The sequence below is a fragment of the Microtus oregoni genome, unplaced genomic scaffold (genome assembly GCF_018167655.1).
Source record: "Microtus oregoni isolate MIOR12 unplaced genomic scaffold, Mior012 000010F_ref0000083, whole genome shotgun sequence".
NCBI classification, from domain to species: domain Eukaryota; kingdom Metazoa; phylum Chordata; class Mammalia; order Rodentia; family Cricetidae; genus Microtus; species Microtus oregoni.
The window spans coordinates 36,695,170-36,721,859 of NW_024543069.1; the positions used below are offsets into that span (position 1 = coordinate 36,695,170).

Below are 26,690 nucleotides of genomic sequence, written 5' to 3' on the forward strand. Positions count from 1 at the left end.
CACTGTTTACTGGACATAGCCCTGTGACTGAGCAAGTGGCTTTTCTGGAGGCTTGTTCTTTTAGTAAAGCTCATCTACATGCAAAGATCCACCAGATGTTTGAGACTTCTTCAGTTCTGTTGTATGCCTAACCTTTGGACTGTCCTGACTTGGCCAAATTTCCAATCTGAGTTATCAATAATACACCTACTTTTGAATATTTGTTTATTCAGGTGCACTGAGGAATGGAATATTATTTTAGATACTATAATTCTCTTAAATTCTTTTTAGCACGCCTACACATGTACCAGTGTTTTTCACAAATGTCCACTATACATATACGTGTATTATATAATACAGCTTATGAATTCATAAGCATAAAAGGTTACATACATAAAGATTAAATAAAGTGTAATAAAAATGAGCATCTTTGTACTCACCACCTGAAAATAACAATCCCTAATGGCTCTGAAACCTCTGGGAATCTCTGAAACCCTTCTCCTATTTTTATTCAGTATTTTTACGCATTTAAATTTTTTTACATGTAATATCTATAAAAAACATAGTAACTGTGATGAGCATATATATATATTATATATTATATATATATGTATACACACACACTAGTGAGAAAAAATCTGAAACAACTAACCATGGGCTGAAGCCATTATTGTGACTTTATTACAATAATTACAAACAACATTTTTGTTGTATACAATCATCACAATTACTCAAATTATATACAAATAGATATTTATACAAGTCTACATAAAAAAGACCCCCCTAATCACATTATCAACAAGAGTTTTTCTAAAAGTTATGGCCAATAACAAAAAAATTCACAGTTACTCTGCAAATATTTTAAATGCAGAATTATATTGCACATAAAACAATCATAAATTTTATGTGTATATTTTATATAGTTTTCCATAAAATTTATATTTTCATGCACTACTTTACTGTATACAGAATGGTAGAACTAGAATAAACACATTAATTTAAAACTGTTACAATAATGGCCACAAAATTAGAATTATTTAAAGTAATATTTAAAGTTACGCTGAAAAATAAATCCAGTGTAATAAAACTTAACGGACACAATCAGGTTTTTCACAGATGAAGCTACTACTCTAGTGTTCTTCTTTGTCTTTTCCTTTCTTTTCTTTTTCATCCTGCAGTGCAGTACCAAGTTTTTTGATGAGAACAGACAGCACCTTGTCCAGTGGGTCCATCACTCCTCTCTGCAGCCATTTGGGAATAGTAGTCCTGGCATGGTGAAAGCCCAGTTTTTGAAGAATATAATCAACACCTACTGGATCAATCTTTCTTCCAGTCCAAGAAATTAATCTAAAACAGTAACCAGAAAAGGTCATTGTCAAGGCATAAGATCCATTTGCATACACCCCTGAGGGTAAGTCCATGAACATTATTAACACCCTTAATATTGTCTGTGTAAAACATGTCAGCAGATATATTTGAATACTTGAGTCTAAAAGTCTTAGATTCATTGTAATAGCTTTATGAAAACTATTTATGGGTGATGATATGTCTGACATACTACATACAGCAATGATATTAATGTAATTCCAGTGTGCTTAATTTATTTCAGGCCTGTGACATGGTCATCTTAAATATTTAAAAGGACAACTGGTTAAAAGACTTCATAAGAATGTGGTTGTAATAAGGGAAAAGCTAAAATTTACTGAGTGCTATATACTAAACATGTTTGAGAGGAGAAGCATTTTCTCCTTGATTTTGACATTTCATTTCTTGTGGAGGATAGGTTACTGGTAACTCACTTCTTGGACTTTCAGTCTATACTGAGGATTTATCTGACTGGTAAAGTTAATAGGGGAATTGAGTGGTGTGTTAAGTATTTCCTGACTTTTTTTTTTTGAGGGGGTACGCATATTGGTGTGTTCCTACCTCATTTCAGGGCTTGAAAAAGATTAGCTCTAGGTGCTAAGTGCTGCTGATGGCTAGGTAAGCACACAGGTTAAGTATTACCATTTCTTTTCAAAAATTTCATGAGGAAGCTAAAGAAGGAAGAGAAGACAGGCCTTTTGAGCTTGACTATTGGTAAAGTCAAGTTGAAGCCAGAGCTGGTTAACAGTATTCTTTAGCACTCTATACCATTCATCATTTTTAGTCATGAGCTTGCTAAAAATGGAATATAGTAACTTTTTATATTCACTTGAATCTTCATTTATAGTCAATTTAAATACACAATTAGTTCCATTATAATTTAGATTTACAAATCTAAAATATATCTTCCAAATATTTTACTGCATTTGTACCTCTAAAAAAAAATCCCTATGTTGGCTTTAGTAATAGCAATGCTAAGATTTCTCATTAAAAAAAAGTGTTCTGTTGATTTGGTTAAGGCAAATTTTATTGAATATACATACTAACAAGTCATAGCTGTACATGATAAAATTTTGTTGTTTTGGAGTTATTTTGTGATACAAATACATCTGCTTAATAACTTTATTTAAGCACTGGACTGGAGTCAATTTTTGGTTACCATCCAAGGATTTGGAACATTACAATTTGAATAAAAAGTAGATGAGAAAAATAGAAAGAATGTTAATCATAAACAACATACAAAGCAGCACCACTGTAACAACCTCCATTAGATCTATCTGTAAGGCATTTTCTCAATTAGTGATTACTGGGAGAGGCCTCAGTCCATGGTGGGTGGTGCCATCCCTGGGCTGCTTGCTAGTCCTGGGTTCTATAAGAAGGTGAGTTGAGCAAGCCATGGGAAGCAAACCAACAAGCAGCACCCCTCCATGGCTTCTGCATCAGCTCCAGCCACCAGGTTCCAGTAATGCTTGAGTTCCTATCCTGACTTCCTTCAGTGATGAACAGCATTGTGGGAGTGTAAACCGGATAAACCCTTTCCTCCCCAACTTGCTTTTTGGTTATTTTATTTTGTAGAAGCAATAGAAACCCCAAGTAAGACAACTAATGGGTCTTAATACTGTGGGTGCCTAAAATTTAAAATTAAGGTCCTCGTCAGAAGGTGAAGAAAGGCCAAGAGCATAAGGAGTTAAAAGGACAACCCTAGCTGACCATGGCACCTGAGCTGCTCTCAATGTCTATAACTGGTTTTGCTTCACCCAGAGACCCTTACAAAAGCAAACAGAAGTGAAGAAATAGCTGCCAAAGATGAAAAATAACCTGTGACCAACTGTAAATTTAACGAGTTAATCTATGGAAGATACGCATAACTTTCTTCACAGCACCCGCTGTGATTTTTTTTATTGTTTTTATTGAGCTATGCATTTTTCTCTGTTCCCTTCCCTTCCTCCCTTCTCCCCTTCTACCCCAGGTAGATCCCCATGCTCCCAGATTACTCAGGAGATCTTATCTTTTTCTCCTTCCTATTTAGACCCATGCACGTCTCTCTTAGGGTCCTCTTTGTTGTATAAGTTCTCTGGGATTGTAGACTGTAGGTTGGCTTTTCTTTATGTCTAAAAGCCACTTATGAGTGATTACATATTTGTCTTTCTGGGTTTGGTTTATTTCACTCAATATGTTTTTTTTCTTCCTAGATCCATCCATTTACCTAAATATTTCAAGATGTCATTATTTTTACAGCTGAGTAGAATTCTACTGTGTAAATGTAGCACATTTTCTTTATCCATTCTTCGGTTTAGGGTTATTATTCATAATACCCAGAACCTGGAAACAACCTTTGGTGATTTGAATGTGAAATGTTGCTCATAGGATCATGTGTTTCAACATTCAGTCCCCAGATGGTGGCACTGTATAGGGAGACTATGAAACCTTTAATAGCGGAACTGGGATGTGGGGGCTATAAGCACGCCTGAGTTTTACAGTTCTGCTGTATTTCCTGTTTGTTCTTTATTTCCTGACTACAGATGTCTCATGCCCCTCTTAGGCCTTCCCTTTCCCACTTAAGTTGCTGCTTGTTGGGTATGGTCACAGCAATGGAAAAACATGACTCTTACATCAATTAGTTCTGAAAGTGCAGCTGCTGCTGTGATAATCTTGACCATGTAATTATTGGACTTTTGGAACTGGTTTACTAGAGGAATTAAAATAGTTTGGAACTTTGGGCTAAAAAAGCCCTTCAATATTACAAAGCAGAGTTTAATGGGTGGAAGTGTAGAAGTCAAGGATGCCAAAAACCAAATGTGGATAATGAAGGTCTAGTTCATGACTGGGATAAGGACTGTTGATTACTGGGCTAGAGGCTATTCTTCCTACATCCTTTCCAAGAATTTGGCTACATTCTGTCTATGCTCTGACAATTTGAATGGGGCTGAATTAAAAAATAATGGACTAATCTGTTTGATGGAGGAAATATTGTGGCGTAATAGCATTCAGGCTACTCTAGCCAGGTCAATAGTAAGAGTAAGAAATAAATGGAGAAGACGAGAAATGTGGAGTTTGATAAAGAAGTAAGTTTAAAATTGTACATAGGACTAGTGCTAAGAAAGTGGCTGTTAAAAGAGAAAAACACTATTAAAGAGTCACTTTTGTGGTCTGCACTGGAGCAATTGGAAATGTGCCCTGGCACCTCACCCATCAGAAGTTCCATTTTGAGAAGATGAAAACTCATTTGTAAGGAGAGAGCTTCAGCTGAGAATGTTACCAAAAGGGCTCCCTTGTGGGAGAACAGCTGAGTAGGATGTTTCTTCAAGGACCACCACATAAAGGCTACTCCTGTCTGAGGAGGCAGGCTACATTTTCAGCTAGCAGCAGAACCTGGCAGCACTGTCTATATGGTACTGATCTTACAGGCAAGAATGACACAAGGATGGGGTATCAGAGAGGTTTGTGCCAAGGTTCCTGAGGCCACTGAAGCCAGACAACGTACAGCAATATCAGAGTCTCTGCAAAGAAGCACCAAGAACTCACTGTGAAAGTGAAGTGCAAGTAGGAGAGGAAAGCCCTGGGTGACGGAGATGCCAGGACCACAGGATGTCTCCTGAGAAAAGCTACAGGCATGGAGAACTGGCCCAAGAGAGAGGGTATATGTGTTTCAGGAGGCAGAACTGGATGAGTGGAGCCACTGAAGATCCTTGGAGGCCTGGTTTCTGCCTTGCCAGGTTTCAGTACTGCTTTGGCCCATTTTTTCCTTGGTATGCCTCTATTCCTCCATGTCACTTTATATTGGAAGTATTAGCTTGATATTTGATTGTACAGTGGTTCACAGTTCAAAGACTGCCCTAAATCTCAAGAGAAACTTTGGGCTATGAAAACTTTTGAAGGTGAATGAATGCATTTTGCATTATGGGATGGCTATGAACCTGGTGGGGATGGAGTAGGTATTGTGGTTTGAACATAAACTATGCTTCATGGGCTTGGTCCCTAGTTGGTGGCACTGTTGAAGGTTGTGGAAACTTTAGGAAGTGTGGGTTACTAGAGACAGGCTTTGAGGTGTTATATCCTGGCCCCACTTAACTGTCATTTTTCTAGTTCTGATTGTGGATACACTGTGACCAGCTGCCTCATGTTGGGTCACCAGGATGGACTGTATCCCCTCTTAAACTATAAATCAAAACAAACCATCCCTCCAGCTTCTTGTCAAGCATTTGTTCACAGCACTGGGAACAACCACCAGTGCAGTAACTTTGGACATGCTGAGGTATGCACACCCACTTCTTACCTAAGGGTAGGCTCCAAATGCCATGTGTTGCACATAAAGTCTCTCCAGTCCACAGTGGTGTAAGTGATGCTGTCTTCTCTATCTCGATCAGAGGAATTATCATCATGCATAATAATTGAACTTTTTTGTCCTGGTCGAGTAGATAGAATCCGAGGTGGAAAAATGGCTACAATAAAAAAATTTATAAAATCAGATCTTATAAATTTTAAACCATTTTAAGAACCACTATTGGCTCTATCATTTTATCTATGACCATGCCAAGCCTCATTTAGTTAATTATTAAAAAGTATCTTAAGAGAAAATACCAATTTTTAATATTTCTGAGAAAAGCAAGGTTGCCACTGTATAGACCGTAGAGCTCACATGTGTGACAGCAGGTATAGGGTGTCCTAAACAAGAACTAGCAGTTGAGTATGCTATGCTGGTCACAGCTGTAACCACAGCTGACTAGAAGACCAAGGAGACTGCCAGTTTCAAGTCAGCCTAAAATTTGAGACTTTGTCTCAAAATAATTCAAAGAAGGACCAGGGGTTACTAATTCCATGGTAAAATACTTTGTTAGCATTTGATTCTAAACTTCAGCACGGAAAAAAAAAAAAGGTTGTGACTTGGTGACTTAGTTGGACTGTTATTTACATAACATAAAATTCATTTAAAGCTTGTAATTAGTGCATCCTGTAATGATTGTAGAGTTGTAAAAACAGTGTCAATAAGCAGCTTTTTGTGTAACATCTTTTATTCATGCTCAAGTATGCTTTACAAAAGATAAGTCTTTATTAAAGTTGGCTACCATAAACACACAGATCACATCTGTGACACACATTGCTTTTTATGTGATCTTATTGAATAAATACAGCAGTTCTCTTGAAGTACAGGCTTCAAGACACAACGTGATCATAAAACAAGGCCAGCTGGTCTGTGACTGAAAAAGCATGGGATAAAACTGGACTCTCTGAACATGGCGAACAATGAGGGCTGATGAGACGCAAAGGACAATGGCATGGGGTTTTGATCCTGCTTAATGTGCTGGCTTTGTGGGAGCCTAGCCAGTTTGGATGTTCACCTTCCTAGATATGGACGGAGGGGGGAGGACCTTGGACTTACCACAGGGAAGAAAACCCTGACTGCTCTTTGGACTGGAGAGGGAGGGGGAAAGGAGTGGGGGGAGGGGGAGAAGGGTGGGAGGAGGGGGAGAAGGGTGGGAGGAGGGGGAGGGAAATGGGAGGCTGGGAGGAGGTGGAAACTTGTGTTTTTTTTTCTCCTTTTCTCAATAAAAAAAAAAGAAACTAAAATTAAAAAAAAAAAAAAACAACTGAAGATGATGTTCACTGTGCAGCCCTTAATTGCAAATTGATTGGTAATGAACCAGGCAATACCACACTGTCAAAACACAGATTCCTACAAGTTCTATTGTACTTGCTGGGCTATCACTATTGGTGATAGTTACACTGCCATATCTCTATGTTCTAGAAATTACTGATTTTACTCTACTCTTAAATGATGGTAAAAAACTTTCTCAGAGAATGTTTATGCTTATTGTGGCCCAAATTTGTAATAATGAGTTACTTAAGTAGCTATTATACTATCTTTATAACTAAATCCTCACATACAACACTTTGTCTTTTCCCATTCAGAGATCTTAAACTGTCTATGCAGTACTTGGGGACTGAGTCTAAAGGCCTACCGGATGCCACACTAGTGCTCTACCGCTAAGACTGTATCTCTAATCCCTTTAATTTATTTTTCTTTTCTGAGCAAGAGACTCTCACTAATTGCCTGGGTTGACCTGGAACTCGCAATCCCCTTAAATCATTGGGATTATAAGCCTATGCTACACACCTGACTAAAACAGTTTAAATTAAGAGATTTTTGCTTTAGAGGGAGACTACTCTGAGGTAGACTAAGACCAAGAAGAGTATTTCATGAAATGTCAAACGCCTTCTATAACATTTGAGAGGAACAAGTACAGGCGTTCATACATGGGCAGATTAGAAATGGTTGGCACAGAACAGGATAACGAGTGGCGGCTACACCTCATGTGCTAGGACATGAAGGATAGGTTCATGCTTTGGGTAGGTGCAACACCCAGCGCTTTCTAGGGCAAAGTGTGAGATGTGTAGGATATTGAACCTTCCCACCATCATTATAGATTTTACTCTCAATTTTTGGCACATTTCTGAAGAACAGTAATGAAGAGTAGTCCAATCTATGTTACGTTAAATTTGTACTTTCATCACAGTCTTTTCGATAATCTTTTAGTTTTGATGTATCTGCAAGGTAAATTTAAAAATTTTCTTCATAAAAAAACAAAATAGTATTATATTTTATTCTGAACAAATTATCCTTCTTAAGCTACATTTAGTAAGAATCACACGTAGAATTGGGCCAGGCAGTGTATCCCTGTAATCCCAGAGCTATGTGGGAGCTGGAGGCAGGAGGATCAAAAGTTCAATGTCTGCTTTGGATGCAGAGTGAGCTTAAGGTCAGTTTGGGCAACTTAGGGAGAGCCTGGCTCAACACCAACACCAGCAACAACAAAAGGTAAAAAGTGATGTGTATATAGTTCAGCTGTTGTCTGCTACACATGCATGAGGCCCTAGATCCTAGCACTGAAAAAAACCAATATATCTGATATTTAACCCACCATAACTTTATTTTTCATAAATACACAACAGTTGTGCAATAAATACTGAACAGAATAAATGAGCATGTTTGGGAGGTCACTCAAAGACCTTCACTTTATCAATAGCTATGGAGGACTACAATACATTAAACCAATTCCAAATAGGTTATTAGGGTCACTGTATGTTTCTTAATGAGTCAATATTTATGTGCCAGTAAGGAAACAGATGTTATCTAGCTCATGAAATCAAAACTGGGCTACTAAGATATAAGTAACTTATTTATAAAACTAAAATGTTCTTTGCACAGAATTATCTCCTTAATAAATTCAGTTTTTCCAACTGTATGCTATGGATAAAACAATACAATTTTATTAGGTAGCTGTTTCTTCACTCATTTTACTTAAATCTGTAGTATTTCCTCCCATTTCCCACTTTGCAAAAAATCATCTATAAGGCTTTTAACTACAGACTTTAATATTTTTAGAAACTACTAAAAACATTTATTTTTGATTTTTATTTATGTATATGCATGCTCTCTGTGTGTGGGTGTGGGTGCGCGTGCATGCATGTGAGGGTGTTTGATCCCCTGGAGCAGGAACTATGTATTGTTGTGAGCCATCTGACATGAGAGCTAGAATCCAAACTTAGGCCTTCTGGAAGACAAGCAAGTACTCTTAAACACGGAGCCATCTTTCCAGTCCCTATTTTAAAAAATAAAGCAAACAAATGAACAACAAAAAAAAACCCAAATCCCAAACTCTTATAGAAAGAGTGCCATTGAAGTGCAGTCAGATGCTACCAAGGCTGATGACCTGAATTTGATTTTCACAAATACCATAGTGGAAGGAGAAAACTGATCTCTACATGTATGCCACAATGTACCTCATCCCCCACAAAACCAGAATAAATAAATGGAAATAAAAAAAGAGTGCCATGTATCTAGCAGGTACTCAGGAAATGTCATTTAGTCTTAGCAATATTATTTCTTGACATCTGCAGCCTGCAGAGGAAAAGACATGCTCCATTCATTCTATATTAGACCATGAAAACATTCCCCATGTTAATCCACTGATCCCTGCTTTCCCTGTAAAGTTTACAGGGAAGAAAATAAAAGGAGAAATTAAAAATATGCAACACACCCTTTTCTTTTTCTTTCAGATAGGCTGACACTAGGTCATGGAGAAACATGATGAGCTCAGCATCCATAGTCACACAAATGTGGTCAGTGAACTCTGTCACCACACTGCATTCCACCTTGGGTTTCAAGTTGGCATCTGTAATGATAAAGTTCTTTCATAGTAAAAAATTTCAAGGCCTCTTCCCATTAATATTTACATAGATCAATATAATGCATCCATTTGAAATGTAACTGTAAAGAAATGAGCAACTGCTATATGCACATGATTTATAGACTAATGATTATTAAAAATTCTTAGAATGTGCCATTGTTTATTTTAATAAAGTCCAATTGTTATTCCTAGTACTTGGGAAAAAAGGCACAAACAGGCTAAATAATTAACCAGAGGCAATAAGTATCTGGTACAAACATCAATTTGACTTATATCATCTGTTTTATTAAATTAATATACCAAAATAACCTGTCGTAAGAGAGCAGTAGTGAGAAGTTTCTTTAGAATTTCCTTAGTGCTGTTAAGACTAGAGATTCTTTCTCTACATACCTTGTAATGAAGGCTCCTGTGGTTCTTGAACATGAATTGATTTAAATTCAAGCTGCATCCTTGGCAATGCAAAGATAGTCTCTGTTTCATGGTTGTAGCTAGAACCTCCCCTGAATCCACTCAACAAACTAGAATTCTTCATAGTAGTACTGTTCTCCATGTTATTAGCATCAACATTACGAAGTAAGTTTAGCTCTACACACATAAAACAGTAAGGGTTAAGCTAAACCAAAGGGTACTATCAACACACCACACTTAAATAAAGCAGAATGATACCTTGTCCCTATTAACAAAAACAACAAAAAACAAAATCAAAACATGTATTTCTGAATGTGATAAGCTGTATTTAAATCCAGGAAAATAATTGTGACCTCAGAGTAAAGTAACAGATTTATCTAAGCTGAATGAAATGTGGCTTTAAAGACACTGTAATACATTAAACTCTTCACTTAAGAAGTTGTAAATGTTCATATTCTTAAAAAGAAATGTGCATATATATATTATTGTTATCAAAAGCACAGAATAATTATAAAACATTTTTCAAATAATTTCTAAGGTATTTCTCAAATGCTATAAAATATAACAAATTTAATTTTATTCATTTAAAACCAATTTATTTAGCATAGTTTCAGTTATAGCTAATTTAAGTCTACAAAATGTTATATCATCAGGCTGGTGATTCTTGTATTAAAAAAAATCACCTTATGTATCAACAGAAATAAAATGAAAGTTGTATCAAGCATGAAAACTTGACCTCTACTTATATTTTAAACAGCTGACAGAGCTCAAAATAGAAAAACAAACAGAAGAAGCCCAACAAAAGCTAAGAGCCAACCTTCGTTTCTTGTGGCAGTGACATAGTTGAACCATTCTTTTACACTTGCTACTCCATGAGGTGGGTTTTCGTGGCGACGTCTCGTTATCTTGGTTATTGTTGCCATGGGACTTTCCAGAGCACCACATGGTTTGGTAACCATGGTATTATGACCCAGATGAAAATCCAGTGTTTGAACAATATATGTAGAATGATCACTAGTGCCTAGAGTACAAGAAAGATATGTTTGTAAAAGTGATAAACTATATTTATAACTAAGAAAATAACTGTGGCTTCAGAGTAATAGATTTAGCTAAGCTGTACACAGACAGGGTAGAAAGGGGAATAAATGAGAAAGTATACAAATAGTTATTTTAGTTAACTGGATTTATCCTAGTGAGATGAAGAACATCAACCATTTTGTTAAGAACCACTGAGTGGGTCAGGCAATGGGACACACCTGCAATACTGGCTCTCAGGAAGCAGAGACAGGAGGATCCCGAGTTACAGGACAACCCGGGCTAAAGAGTAAGGCAATATCAAAAGGCAAACAGAAGAAAACACGGAATAGGAAACTGCTCAAAGGAATTGCTCTTTTAAAATAATTTTATTAGTTCTTTATGAGAATTTTGTACATGTTTTGGTGTCCTTTTTAAAAAACCCATTGTGGGGCTGGAGAGATGGCTCAGAGGTTAAGAACACTGCCTGCTCTTCCAAAGGTCCTGAGTTCAGTTCCCAGTAACCACATGGTGGCTCACAACCATCTATAATGAGATCTGGTGCCCTCTTCTGGCCTTCAGACATACACACAGACAGAATATTGTATACATAATAAATAAATAAATATTAAAAAAAAAACCCATTGTGGAACCAAATCGAAGACCCGAATATTAATCCACACACCTCTGAACACCTGATTTTTGACAAAGAAGCAAAAAATATCAAATGGAAAAAAGAAAGCATATTTAAGAAGTGGTGCTGGCATAACTGGATATCAACATGTAGAAGAATGAAAATAGACCCCTATCTTTCACCAAAACTCAAGTCCAAATGGATCAAAGACCTCAACATAAAGCCAGCCACACTGAACCTCATAGAAGAGAAAGTGGGAAGTACACTTGAACACATTGGCACAGGAGACCACTTCCTAAATATAACCCCAGCAGCAGACACTGAGAGAAACAATAAATGGGACCTCCTGAAACAGGAAAGCTTTTGTAAAGCAAAGGAAATGGTCAACAAGACAAAACAACAGCCTACAGAATGGGAAAAGATCTTCACTAACCCCACATCAGACAAAGAACTCACGAAATTGGTCATCAAAAGAATAAATAATCCAATAAAAAAAAAATGGAGTGCAGACCTAAACAGAGAACTCTCAACAGAGGAATCTAAAATGGCTGAAAGACACTTAAGGAAATGTTCAACATCCTTAGTCATCAGAGAAATGCAAATCAAAACAACTCTGAGATTCCATCTTACACCTGAAAGAATGGCCAATATCAAAAACACTGAAGACAACTTATGCTGGAGAGGTTGTGGGAAAAAGGGAACACTTCTGCCTTGCTGGTGGGAATGCAAGCTGGTACAACCCCTTTGGATGTCAGTTTGGCGATTTCTCAGAAAATTAGGAAACAACCTTCCTGAAGACCCAGTAATACCACTTTTGGGTATATATCCAAAGGATGCTCAATCGTGCCAGAAGGACATGTGCTCAGCTATGTTCATAGCAGCTTTGCTTGTCATAGCCAGAACCTGGAAAAACCTAAATGACCTTCGACCGAAGAATGGATAAGGAAAATGTCAGCTTGAATACTGCAGGAAAATGGATGGAGCTAGAAAACATCATTTTGAGTGAGGTAACCCAGACCTAGAAAGACAATTATCACATGTACTCACCCATAGGTGGTTTTTAAACATAAAGCAAAGAAAACCAGCCCACAAATCACAATCCCAGAGAACCTAGACAACAATGAGCACCCTAAGAGAGACATACATGAATCTAATCTACATGGGAAGTATAAAAAGACAAGATCTCCTGAGTAAATTGGGAGCATAGGGACCTTGGGAGAGGGTTAAAGGGGAGGGGAGAGGTAGGGAGGGAAGGAGAGAAAAATGTAGAACTCAATAAAAATCAATAAAAAAATTAAAATAAATAAATAAATAACCCATTGTGACCAATTTGTCTGACCAGATATCCCTGGAGGTGTGGCCTTCCAGGGTATTATTGTTGCCCTCAAGTTTTATAATGCAGTCTTGTCTATACAGAATCTCTTCACACTGCCACTGTCTGCATGTTTTTACAAGGAATATTTCTACACATCATGCTAAGACCAGTCACAGAGGCACTAAATTTAAGTAATGGAACAAGACAGCAAGTTCAGATATTTCTTTAACAAGTCCAGACTTTACAGATGCTAATTTCACTAGCAATGAATTCGTCACTTATCTGTTACAAATAGAGACGATATCTCCAATAAAAACACTCAAAAGGGGTTGGGGAGATGGTTCAGGGGATAAAGACACTTGCTACCAAGCCTGACAACCCAAGACCCCTAAGAACAGCTCCTCAAGCTGGCTTCTGACTTTCACATGTGTGTTATAGCACAAATGTGTCTCTCTCAAAATAAATAATTGTAAGCAAACAAAAGCACAAAGGAGTCAGAGAGACAGCTCAGTATGTAAAGCATTTGCTATTCAAGTATGAGGTCCTGAGCTTCAATCACCAGAACCAATGAAAAGCTGGATATAGTAAAGTGTGCCTCTAATCTCAAGAGCTTCTATACTGGGATTGGAGTTGGTTACAGGAGAATCCCTGAAAGCACATGAGTCAGTTAGCCTGGTCTCAAACAGGGTGGAGGGTGAGGTTGTTCTATTACTTCCACAAGCACACTGTGCCATGAACATGCCTTCATTCAAAGACATCATACAAAAACACACATACACCATACATACACACACACCCTCAAAAATTAACACACAAAAGACCTAAGAAAGAAAAATTACATAAGTCATTTATGATCAAGCCAGATGATAGCAAAGAATAAAAGCTGGAAATGTGTCAGTTTACCCTCTTCCCAGATTTTCTGAGCTTCAGTCCAAAAGGCAATATTTGGTTCTTCTAAATGAAAAAGGGCCCAGGATTTTGAACGGAAATTTGGGCCATGAAAACAAGCCAGGGTCATGTGATTTCCATGTAAGCTCATGGATCCTCCAAACTGCATCCCATCTTCTGGCAATGGAATCTGAAATAAGGATATATGGCATCCAGATACCACCTTCAACACCCCAGGCCAATGTCGGTGGTGCGCAGCATCAAGCACTACAAGAGAGCCAAAAAACATTTGTCATAAATGATCTCAAGCAACCTGAGCAGGGAAAAGGCAGAGGCAGGTACATTCTACAGCTAAAAGTGACTCAGAAAATAAGTGGAAATGATACACCATCTGTAATGCTAGCTGATTCCCAAAGAATGGCATTGTACACAGTTTCTACACAACAATAATTAAAGCAACTGTCAATCAGGTCTAACAACTCTTCATAGGTAAAAACAGGAATGAGAGGTTTTCTGTTTTTCTCTCCTATGTGCTTTCTAGTACAGTGAGGTCAGAGGACCAGCGCCATCAGCACTCTAGGAGCTTGTTAAAACTCAGCATTCTTGCGCCCCACTCTCTACTCTATCACATTTGCTTTTTCAAAGACTTTGCTTGCCATGTACAAGGTCCTGAGTTCATTCCTTAGCACTGTCAAAATAAAGATTTCCAGGTGTTATAGATGCACATTAATATTTGAGAAGTACTAATTATTCAGAGAATTCAGATATTTTCCCCACTCATTCCAGTAATGTCCTTTGTGGCTGTTTACCATGCTTATCTCAGCACTACCAAGAATCATGCTTTGTGTTTAACTGGCATATATTCTTTAAAGCAAATCTCTAAACCTGGTGCTATTTCTCTTGACAAGGACTTGTCAAAAGAAAGTAAACCATATACCTTGCACAGCACTGCAATTTACACATGCTTGCTAACAATACTGTTTCTAGAGAATATAAAGGCCTAGAGAAATAAGATGATAACACCACAAAGAAGTCACTGAAAAGAGTAGGGCACCCTGAAGATAACTGGCCAAATCTGTTTAATGAGTGCAGTCATTAAAAAAAGGGAATATGCCAGACTAAAGAGAGTAAAGATAGGTAACAACCAGATTTAAGCTTTGAACATGGCTGTACAAACTACTTGATACTTGTGGGTCAGTCATGAAGTTTGAATATGCCCTGGAAGCCAGAGGAGATAACTAACTGGGTCAGGGGAGTGGGAGGAGGGGAGGTAGTGGGAACTGGGATAGGTATGTAAAATGAGAAAAGACTGCTTTAAAAAAATAAATTTTATTTAAAAAAAGGAATATTTTATGACAAGGCAACTCAAATGATACCAAACCTCTCTCTCTTTTAAAAGATTTATTTATTATAAATAAGTGTCCTGCCTGCATGTATGCCTTCCAGCCAGAAGAGGGCACCAGATCTCATTACAGATAGTTGAGAGCCACCATGTGGATATGAGAATTGAATTAGGGACCTCTGGAAAAGCAGCCAGTGTTCTTAACCGGTGAGCCATCTCTCCAGCCCCAATAGCGAATCTCTTAAAAACTTTACAATACTTACTCATCTTATTAAAAACCTTATTTGTGGCCTGCACCCGAATTAATGTCTAAGTTTTTTCTTACTGATAACTGCTTTCACCAGTTATTTTAATGCCCCTCAATTCCCCCAAACCCTACTCATTGAAAACATGCTGGGCAAGGGTCCTACCATGGAATCACACCCCCAGACCATTATGATCATTTCATTTTGAGACAGGGTCTTAAATTAAGTTGTCCAAAATGGCATTGAACTTGCTCTGTAGCCCAGGCAGGCCTTGAACTTGTGATCCTCCTGTCTCAATTTACCAAGTAGTTGTTATTAGAGAACTGTGTCACTAGGTCCAACAGTGATTCTCAAATAAGTCAATTTTGTGAAGAACAAAAGAGGCCTCACATCTCCATGACCCTCTGCCCAGAACTTTTCCCCACATTTTATCTCAGTTGTTTCAACCAGTGACTCATTTCTACCAAGATGTCGATTCCCAATTATCTCTTCCAAAATAGCTATTCTTCCACCTTAGTCTTCTTTATATTATCCCTTTGCTTTATTTTTAAATAATCAATCCTATCATTTATGCATTTAATTACAGTCTCTAATATTTGATTGTAACGTTCATGAGGTAGAAATCGTCATTATCTTCAACTCTTGTGTTTAGAGAAGTACCAGAGCATACAGCTGTCACTTAATAAATATAAGCTAATTTATGAATTACTAAGTGAAAGATAATAATCTGCCTAGTATAAAAAGTTAATAGATAGATGCAGTTATTCTGACTCCTCAGCCCATGCTACAAACCAGAATATAATACTGTCACATAGCAGGTATGCTCCAGGTGAGCTGTAATGGAAAAAGTTATACCCTCCCAAGGGACAGCCGATGCCATTATCAGGACCATAGTCAGTGCTGAGTGGGTAAATGAAGAACCCACAGGATACCTTCTAAGTATGGCATATAAATGTGTTGCTTAATAATATACATTAGAGAAGATAGGGAATATATCAATGTTGAATTCTAACTCTTACATTGTTCTTGTGAATTTTTCTCCAGGTTGTTAGTCATGGTCTTGGGTGGAAGATAAGGAACAGGTCCCCAGGTCGACAGAGCTCTTTTGCTGGTGTCAAACTGTTGTGTGAAAAATTCTTGGAGCTTCATTCCTATTTTTATCAAGTCTGGTGTAGTAGATCTTGATATCATTACTTGGAAAATATCCCACTTCAAGTCTCCATGCACAAAAATCTCACTAGAGTATGAAACAGAATCTGTATCATAAATTTCACAGAAGACATAAACAATACAAGAATAATTATCTTCCCTGCCCAGTGTTTACATTTGTATTAACTGTATAATATAAAATCAATCTGTAGAAAAAAAATTAACTATTTCTCCCATCCCTGAATGTAAAAAAATGTTAAGGGCAGTCACATAAAGTTTCCAGAAGGGGCCATCCTAATAAATACCTTTTATCAGTCATGCTTGAATCCAGGGTGTTATATAAGTTCACTTTCCACTCATCCTGAAGCTTAAGATCAGCATTGCTGAAGATACCCATGAGGATACTTGAGCCCATGTAATCAACCCGAGATTCAGTAGAACCCATGGTAATCTGAATTTTGTGGCTGGGTTGCTGATTTGGATGTTCAGAAATATGAGCTAAATAAAAACAGTAATTACTTTCCATTGTAATTCATGGGAAAACTTAGCAAATCTGACTTTTTAAAACTTTTTTTCTCCCAATACGTTTGGGAATATACTAGTGTAAAATTTCAACATACCAACCATCTCCAAAGCATTGACATCGATGGTCCCACCAACTACTCCTCCTTTGGAATCTAACTGTGACCTTCCCAGACCGACAGACATGCTAATCTCTCGATCACGGTTACTTCCTACAGAAAGCCGGCCTTGGCTTTTCAAACCACTAGTTGTCCAACTAAAAAGAAGGAAAAAGTTGTTAGATAAGTGGCTGTCTGTCATAAATTAAAAATAGTAGGTAGCTAAATCAGATTATTTAATAGAAGATCCAATTTGACACTGAACCATTTCTTCCTTTTTCTGAGTCTGGATCACACAGTGTTGTTCAAACTGGTTTTGATTACTGGAACTCAGCTCATCCTCTTAGTTAAGCCACCTGAATGCTGGGATGAGTGGTATACACCCACCAGATCATTTAACACAGAATTTAAACAAGAACTACATGATAGATGTTTGAATATAAACTAATGAAGCTTTCTAGCTAGAAAATTATCCTATTTCCTTATTTTTTTTTCCTTTGGGAATGTGTTTTATGGTGTTTGTATTACAGTATCCTTACAATTAAGTCAAAATAAAAAGTTAACATTTTACCCACTATATTCACTGTCTCAAAGATCTCTTCATCTAAGAGGGTTGGGATTGCTTTAAAACATTATAAGAAAATTAAAAATTTTATTAAATCTATTTTCTTTGTATCTAAATAGCTTACGTTGTATTTCCCATGACATTACTCATATTCATTTGAACGTTTAGTTGTTTCAAGTTGATAGCGAATACAACAAGTGTCTCCCATGGAGTTCCTTGCTGGCTTGCTGCTTTGTTTGATTTGTTAACAGGTGTTGATGTTTTGGAAATTGAATCTAAAGACAGAAAAAAATCAAATATGCACTTATTTACACAAATCAAAGCTTACTACAAAGCAAAACCTACTAGATTCCATAATCCAAAAGGTAAACATGAGCTTCTTGCACCAGTCAAATGTTTTAACAGTTGCCATATTGCTTCTAAAACAGGTGAGATGAGGGAATTTAGGTGTTCATGAAATATAGATGCACATATATTTCATCACCTAAGATTTTCTTTATAAAAGAGAAAACAGTGTTTCGGTCAAATAGAAGACTCAAAGGCAGGGACCATTCTAAAATGCAGGCATTGGCTAAGTACCTGGCATTTATCTAATGAACTCAGTGTGAAAACCAAGTACTGACTTTACTCATTATATTTTATTCTCTGTTGTACGGAGAACCATATCATCCTGATACATTCAGGTATAACCACAAGACAACACCAGCACACATGAGTTGGAAAAACACTAAATAAACAAACTGAATCAATATAAAGATTTATTTCTTCAATAGCAAACCTTCTTTTGGTACATTCACCGCATTATTGGAATGTTTGTAAAAGCATCTGTCCTTAGGGAGTATATTGACAATAACAACTCCACATTTCCTGTAACTCTGTGAATCTAATAGATATTCACAGGCAGTGCTCTGAAGTGTTTGGTACTTAAGAGTTTTTTTGTTATCTTTTTCTTTTCCCAGTGATTAAGATCTTTAATTTAAGAACCTGGGAAGGCCACTGATAACAAAAAGCAGTGTTACCTCTTCGAGGAACTGAAGAGTCTGACACACTCCTTGACCTTATGGAAGCTGGGGACTTGAGGTTCTGTGCTGCTGACCCTGGTGACATGGTACTATTGGTCATGTGCTCATTGAACACGTTGGGTGACTGAGGCATATGAGTGAAAGAGGCTGACTGACTTGGCTGATCCCAGGTCCTGCAGTATGCTTTCCTTGAAGACTCAGGAGAAAGGTGCTGGCTAACCCCTTCAATGGAATCAGGAGTCCCTGGACCAGATGCTGGTACAACAGTAGAAAACAAAATAAAGTCACACGTAAGAGCATTAAGTAATGCTGGGCAATGGTGGCAGACGCCTTTAATCCCAGCATTCAGGAGGCAAGAGGCAGGCGGATCTCTGTGCGTTTGAGGCCAGCCTGGTCTACAAGGTGACTTCCAGGACAGCCAAGGCTACACAGTGAAACCCTATCTCAAAAACAAACAAACAAAAAAAAACAAAATAAAACCCATTAAGTGATAAAAGTCCTTTCACCCAGACACCATTTCTCAGTATATTGCATATATTTTCAACTTCCATATTTTGCAACTGTATGGCAGTAAATAATTTGGAAAGAACAATCCAGTATTTATTTACTTCTGACAGAAACTGAGTGAGAAGGTCAAAACAAATATTTTGGTCCTATTACAGGTAAGAAAATAGACCCACTCATGACATTATGTTACATTTTTTTACTGTTTCAGACCAACTGTACTCTTCACTTCCATAACCTCTTCAGTAGAACATAACATCTAAGATCATGAAAGAGATGGAGGCAAAATGGTAGTAAGTCTCCAATATTTTCATTTTTCCATACGTAACTATGATTAGTAATAGTTAAGTGTATACTTGCACTTCCAAATTTACAAGGATTACAGAGTAAATTATTACAAAATAAAATGTTAATTAGGAGGTAATCTTGAAGAGGGTCATGCATTTATTTGTTTGGAATGCCCAGTGCTTACTATTAGAGGGACTCCATAGATATTCTTTCAAACAAATTACATGGTAAAGTTTACAAAGTAAATCAAAATTTGTATTATCAATCATGGATCTTGTTTATTTTAACCCAAACTAAGAAACCTAATTACGATAACGAGCTTACTTGGCAAATTTACAGTTTGGTCTCCAAGGAACAGGCGTCTTGCAATACTTCTCCTGTACCAGGCTCTTGGAAACGCCAAAATTTCACTGAGTCGGCGCATATCATACTTAAACGAAGCGGACCCTATATCACAAACAGCTGATGCAGAAATAAAGTTTGTTAGAGCTTAGAACAGGCTTCCAGATCTTTTAACACTTTATCAAACATGGTATTATACCTACTGTTCTAATTCATAAAATCTAGACTCCATTGTATTTAACAATGATTTTATTTCTTTCTTCAAATTACAGAAAACAGTGTATTGTAAGATCATTAGCTTTGTGTCCTTTTCCTGGGGGAGATGACAAGTTACGGTTCTGCCACAGTTATGGAGAGGTTCTAGACATTAACTACATGGCAGCTTTCAGTTTGACACAGGGCTCCTCTAAAATATGGAAAATAAGTCAACTGTATGAGCTACAATATGAACTTGCACAAAGAGAACTGCAAACCAAACAACTGAATGCAAGGGAGTACTTATCTCCCTTTTTGTTCCAGGGCAGAAACTTTCACATGAAAAACTCCCTTATGGCCACCTTCAGAGCTTCTGTTTGTCATCATTCCCCTTCTGCCTTTCTTCTCTCTGTTCCTCTTCCACGGCTTCTTTAGACTGACCTATTGATAACTTCCAGTGCACACTGCCTGAGCCTTACGTCCAGACTTGGTGGTCAGCTGACCCACTGATAGGTCTATAACCACTCTCACTTTAGTTTATAGTTATCTAAGTTAATTAAGGGTTTAACCTTCCCCTCCAAATCATCTAAACTCAAAGCCACCTTAAAAACAAAGGCCATTGTTTAATTCTTTATAATAATATTTTAATTAAGAACTATAAAATAGAATACCAGATATATTGATTAATGTAGTGTCCATTTTGCTTGCAGACTTGCTTATAGACTGACTTTCAAAAAATGAAGCACCTCCTGAGCGCCTTATCCGAGACAAGCTCACTTTTACAAACTCAAGGTTTATACTTAACGAGTCTTTTCGACCAGTGACTGAAGTAGGTTCTTCATCTACATTCCCTAAGAAAAAAACCAAAATAAGAAAAATATCCACAAGTATGCATATGCAAAGAGATGTGTGTATATGCAGACAACTAGTTAATGAAAATTATCCAGTATACTGTAACGTGTCACCAATTAAATGCAGTTAAATTAGGGAAAATTTAGACAGAATAACCTAATGAGCATTTGCATTCTTCACAGTAGATTTGATAGATTGAAGCTTGTATACAAGAGTAGCAATTTAATAAGCTCACTCCAACCACATAAAGAAATATTCACTAATAAAGCCTGAACTTTAAAATGTAGACTTTATTTTACTAAATGCTGGCTTAATGATCTCATTTAAAATTACCAAGCATAACCTACATACTTTAAAATTTTACTTTTCATTGACTAAAATTTTTTGCAAAGTAATTTGATAATATACTTAAAAATGTAACATAAAAATTGTATCTTTAGGTATTATGCTATATATATCATGTAACAAGTATTCTTAAGTTTTAAATCCTTGTAAAATCAGTTTATCTGAATTTCGTTTCATATTTTTACTTATAAAATAGGTATTATCAGCAGGGCGGTGGTGGCAAATGCCTTTAATCCCAGCACTAGGGAGGCAGAGGCAGGTGGATCTCTGTGAATTTGAGGCCAGCCTGATCTACAAGAGATAGTTCCAGGACAGGTTCCAAAGCTACAGAGAAACCCTGTGTGTTTGTGTGTGTGTGTGTGTGTGTGTGTGTGTGTGTGAGAGAGAGAGAGAGAGAGAGAGAGAGAGAGAGAGAGAGAGAGAGAGAGAGAGATAAAATAGTTCATACCTGCTGGGCGGTGGTGGCGCACGCCTTTAATCCCAGCACTCGGGAGGCAGAGGCAGGCGGATCTCTGTGAGTTCGAGGCCAGCCTGGTCTACAAGAGCTAGTTCCAGGACAGGCTCCAAAACCACAGAGAAACCCTGTCTTGAAAAACCAAAAAAAAAAAAAAAAAAAAAAAAATAGTTCATACCTATTACTTAAGGCAATGTGGACTAAGAATAGAAAATATTTTGAAAAAGTAACAAAAGACACAAACAAGCAAATCTACCTAGTCCTCCTGATCCAGATGTAAGACCAGAAACCGTGGACTTTTGCTTCCCTGCACCATAGGGGTGAAACACATACAGGGAAAAGTCAGACATGCATGCAGTGAAGCTCAGGCCAGATGAGCTGCTGCTGGAGCCAGTGAGATCTGACTGACTGCTACTGTGTCGACTTCGGCCAAGTGGGCTCCCTAATCCTGATGAGCCTGTAAATAGGAGACATCCAACATTATCAACCACAAGCAAGTCTATAAGCACTAACATGCTCTCAAAAGGCAAACATGAGGCTAAAATTTTGGGTAAAATTTTGAATTCAAAATATTTGTACAAAAAACGGGACCTGAGTGATCATTTCCAAATCTGAAGGCTGATTTTTATTCAACAGCTTTCATGTTTCTTTTGAAACTGGAGTTTAAGATTTCATTCCCACACTTTTGCTTTAGTAAATTCAACCTTGGCCCTTCTAGCATTTTAAACCAAACAATTCTTTTCAGAAAGAAACCTTTTCAGATTGGCAGGTTGCTCGCACAGTGTTCCTTGTTTCCTCACAAGTTTCCTGTTAAAGTCTTTCAGTTGTGAAATCCCAAACTGTAAGGCACCTGCTGCCCTTGATTAAGAATCACCATTTTAATTACATTTCAATTCTATTGTCAATTTCCATTCAAACTAGTCAATATTGCTATTATTTATATTTGTATTTCTATTTGACTTTTGAGCACAGAACTTTTAGTGAGGAAGGAGTGTTACCTCATCAAGAAATCCTCAAGTGTATTTTACAACAAAACCTTTCACGAAACAAACGAGGTAGACAGCAATATTTATCATTTAAAAATACAAGTGCTAGCCAGGCGGTGGTGGCATATGCCTTTAATCCCAACACTCAGGAGGCAGAGGCGAGGCACGTGGATCTCAGTGAGTTCGAGGCCAGCCTGGTCTACAAAGCAAGTTCCAGGACAGTCAGGGCTGTTACACAAAGAAACCCTGTCTTGAAAAACCAAACCAAACCAAACCAAAACAAAAAACAAACAAAAAAACCCCAAAAAGAAAAGAAACAGAAAAAAATTATAAGTGCTATTTGGTAAATGTTTAATGAGAACATATTTTTATAAAAACTTATCCTTTACTTTCATTTGCAAACCCATTGTTCCTAAAATGTGAAATCCAACACAACACAACACAAAACATTCAAATGCACATGGATGTGTAAACAGTATTCTTGTAACAGTGCTTTTAGTATCACTCAAGCTCAAACTATAATGCTATCTAATCACCATTGAGTTAAAAAAATATATTAAAGGGGACTCATATTCTATTAACACATGAAATATACCTAGAACTTTGGTATTTTTTTCCTTCAAATGTCACAATTCTCTAAGTATGCTTTCCTAAATCTATATAGAATATAGATGAATAACTGTTAAAATTTATGTAAAAATAATAGTTGGATTTGTATCAGGTAACTTAATGTTTCTATACCTGGTATTCCAGCTTTGCTGGCAGAAGTCTTTGTCCCACTCTGAGGAGCATTACCACCAGGGGACAAGATCTCTGCAGGGTACGTAGTCCCCAAAGTGTCCAGTTCTCCTCGGTTTGAAGAAAAAACCAAGTCCAGGGATGGCAGCTTTAGCATGCATTCTACTCTTGATACTGGCAAACAACTAAATTTGATCTGTGAAGGCTAAAGAATAGAAAGCAAGAGAAAAAAAGATTTCTAGGAACTGCATGGTCTAAACAATTTCATATTAGATTCTAAAAGTTATATGTAATTTCCATTTAAACATTCATATACACCAAATGTATTATGTTTAATCATCTGACATTTAAAAGCAATTTAATCTAATGTCACAACTTACAAAAAACAGAAGGATGGCACATAAGCCAAAATGCATTAACAAAATGGTACAATCTTTATGAAACTAAACATTCTAGACATACAGGTTTATTCTAATGCCTGGCTCTTGGGGCTCTGGGGAAGGAGGATTACTGCAAGTTTAAGGTCAACCTAGTACATGCCAGCCTGGGCTACTGAGTTGAGATCTTGTCTTAAACAAACAAAGAAGATTCACTGACATTTGGATAATTCAGCATCTTAAACATATTTATGCCCATAGTAATTTTGCTAATAATCCAATCTTTTAAAGGAAGTAATCTTTAAAATTAATTAAATTTTAAAAATTAAAAAACATTGTTGTGTTAGTAACAAAGGTTTTTACACACCTTCAAGTACTTAGCATATTTCATCAGAATTAACAAAACTCCAGAGTATCAGACTAGAGATCTTTTGGCAAACAGTTAATCTTTAAACTTAAAGTAATTAAATTTTAAAAATTAAAAAACACTGTTGTGTTAGTAACAAAGGTTTTTACACACCTTCAAGTACTTAGCATATTTCATCAGAATTAACAAAACTCCAGAGTATCAGACTAGAGATCTTTTGGCAAACAGTTACTGTAGAAAATACCTGCAACTGATGACACTAGCAGTTTTCTTATTCTTATAGATTGATTTTAAAAATTTAACTGAATGGTAAACTGAACTTGAAGAGTCGATACAAGCATCTTTCTAATCCTCTTTAACAAGTAGATAAAATCAAAGGATGATATGTATTCCTAAAGGTGTATTGATAAGGTTGCATTAAAGAATAAAATATTTTAAAACTACATAACAGTTCCAAAAACTCCATAAAAGGCATTATTGTGCCTTAATTACATTGCAAATCTGCCCAGAAAGAAACATAATGGTGAGAGCTAAGAATACAACACTAATAAAGAAATGAAATGCTTTCAAAAGGTTTAAAACTTAATTTTATTTAATAGAAGATTGAGATTAAGAAATGGAAAACTCTTAATCTATGAAACTGTTCTGAATAGTAAATACATACATACAGTTTTAAATATACTTCTCAGGAATTATCAAACTTCTAAGCCATTGTATCAAACATGTGTAAAGCTATGACTCAGAAAAAATTTGAAGGGAAATGCTGTAGAAATTTCAAATACAATTTTGTCTTTATGAAGAAATAACACACATCACCTGAACTCGAACGTAAACCACAACATCTACAGGGAAGGAAGAGTAAGCAGACGTTGAAGATGACACTAGGGATGTTGTTGATTCTTCCATAGGATCTGGGATTTCAAAATGCCCCATATCTTCATCTTGTGAGCTGACTGCTGTTAAAATATTTAGTTTCAAGTTTTATAACATATCAAGGGCAAACCATTAGAAGATCCCTATCTCTAACTAATATCAACATCAGAAAGTTGCTTTTAAGTCTGTCCGTTTACATATTCTTGCCTACTCAAATCTCAATTTCATCTCCCAAATTAAATTCTTCCACATCACAAACTATACACAGTTTACTGCACCTACTACTTGCCTACAAAGGAAGTTCAGTGCAAGAAACACATTAATCATTAATGTTGTCACTATTTAGCAGTACCCTTGAAATCAAAAAGCTTGGTTCTTGACTTGCAAAGGAGAGTGAGATGACCTCTCTGGTTCTTCTCCAGTTCTGTAACTTGTTTTATAATGGAATATACAACAACGTTTAATAGCACTGAGAAATTCTAATAATATCTAAAATCCGAATGTATATGAGAATACTTACCTGTATAATTCCTTTCAATTGGTGTAATTGGGATAGTTTCCAGAGCCTTCTCCAGAAAGTCCAATAGACAAGGGCTAATAACCATTTCTTCTGGTAATGACTGAAGTGCTACCCAGGCATAGAGCTTGGCTGTTTTTACTCCTCCACTGCTTTTTCCTTTGGCTAGAAAGTCAATAAATATGATGCACATTGAATGAAATTCAATAAAATGTCCCAACAAAACATGGCAAGTTAATGAGAAATTAGAACTGTATGACAGCTTAATTAAGTGAAGTACTTTACCTAAGACTACATAAGAAAACAAAAATAGGCTGATGATAGAAATGATACATTGTTAGTCTACAAGTATCATTAATGATTTATAATACTATGTTTATTCTTAGTTATGCCAGGCTATACATTATATTCCAAATTTTCAATTTTATACTTTTGCTAAGTTTTTGGCTGATGTTAGTCCATCTGTTCACTTAAAAAGATAGCAAAGCTTGACTAATATGATTTAGTGGAAAGTGGAGGTAAACTATCACAGCTTTTGGATTTTTTATACCTAATATATACACACTGAGAATACTTCTATACATTGGATGCCATGTCTCATTCTACAAAATCTAGTATTTCTGCTTCATAAAATACATAAAAATATCTAACAAAGTCTTAGTTAACTTTGTCTTTAATACCCAATTTAAACATTAGCTGTATAAATATCGAAAAATGCCCCAAATCTGTAAGCCCTAACTTTCTCCATTTTATAAAATGGAATTCCAGTATGTGCCTCATTATAAATGGATCTAGCTATGCTCTGTCAATTGAAAAGTGGTTAGCACTAGGCATTACCATCATGATTCTTTACTGAGTATTTTAAAGGGTTGATATGTGAAATTCTCAAATGAAACTTCTTTTATGATTTTTCCCTATGTTAGAAATTATACCATATATACATATACGCATGCATATATACATAATATATAGATGTATATATGCACGTGTAAAGTATCATTTATGTGCTATGATAGCCATTTCCAAGATGGCTGCCAAGAATCCTTGCTGGCTTTCAAGCTCTAGTTCCCATCCTCAATGATCTGCACAACCAGTAAGAAACTAAATATAGTACTCT

At 36.6% G+C, this 26,690-nt stretch overlaps 1 protein-coding gene across 8 annotated transcripts in view; it reads right to left on the reverse strand.

Moving 5' to 3' along the window:
• Positions 1–638: 638 nt before the first annotated feature.
• Positions 639–26,690, reverse strand: part of Kiaa1109 (KIAA1109 ortholog) — a 184,260-nt gene continuing 158,208 nt past the window's right edge. For 6 of the 8 annotated variants that reach the window (XM_041659586.1, XM_041659591.1, XM_041659589.1 and 3 more), the window contains 17 exons: positions 25,577–25,738; positions 25,000–25,139; positions 23,443–23,644; positions 21,972–22,172; positions 20,736–20,915; positions 19,852–19,989; positions 18,733–18,990; positions 17,838–17,988; positions 17,149–17,306; positions 16,834–17,026; positions 16,399–16,616; positions 13,808–14,059; positions 10,759–10,962; positions 9,924–10,118; positions 9,384–9,518; positions 5,621–5,786; positions 639–1,326 (listed from right to left, as the gene is read on the reverse strand). In XM_041659586.1, the coding sequence (XP_041515520.1) occupies positions 1,110–1,326; positions 5,621–5,786; positions 9,384–9,518; positions 9,924–10,118; positions 10,759–10,962; positions 13,808–14,059; positions 16,399–16,616; positions 16,834–17,026; positions 17,149–17,306; positions 17,838–17,988; positions 18,733–18,990; positions 19,852–19,989; positions 20,736–20,915; positions 21,972–22,172; positions 23,443–23,644; positions 25,000–25,139; positions 25,577–25,738 (3,170 nt within the window). In that variant the 3' untranslated portion in view covers positions 639–1,109. The remainder of the gene's footprint in view (positions 1,327–5,620; positions 5,787–9,383; positions 9,519–9,923; positions 10,119–10,758; positions 10,963–13,807; positions 14,060–16,398; positions 16,617–16,833; positions 17,027–17,148; positions 17,307–17,837; positions 17,989–18,732; positions 18,991–19,851; positions 19,990–20,735; positions 20,916–21,971; positions 22,173–23,442; positions 23,645–24,999; positions 25,140–25,576; positions 25,739–26,690) is intronic. The other 2 variants (XM_041659585.1, XM_041659590.1) reach the window with 2 other exon arrangements.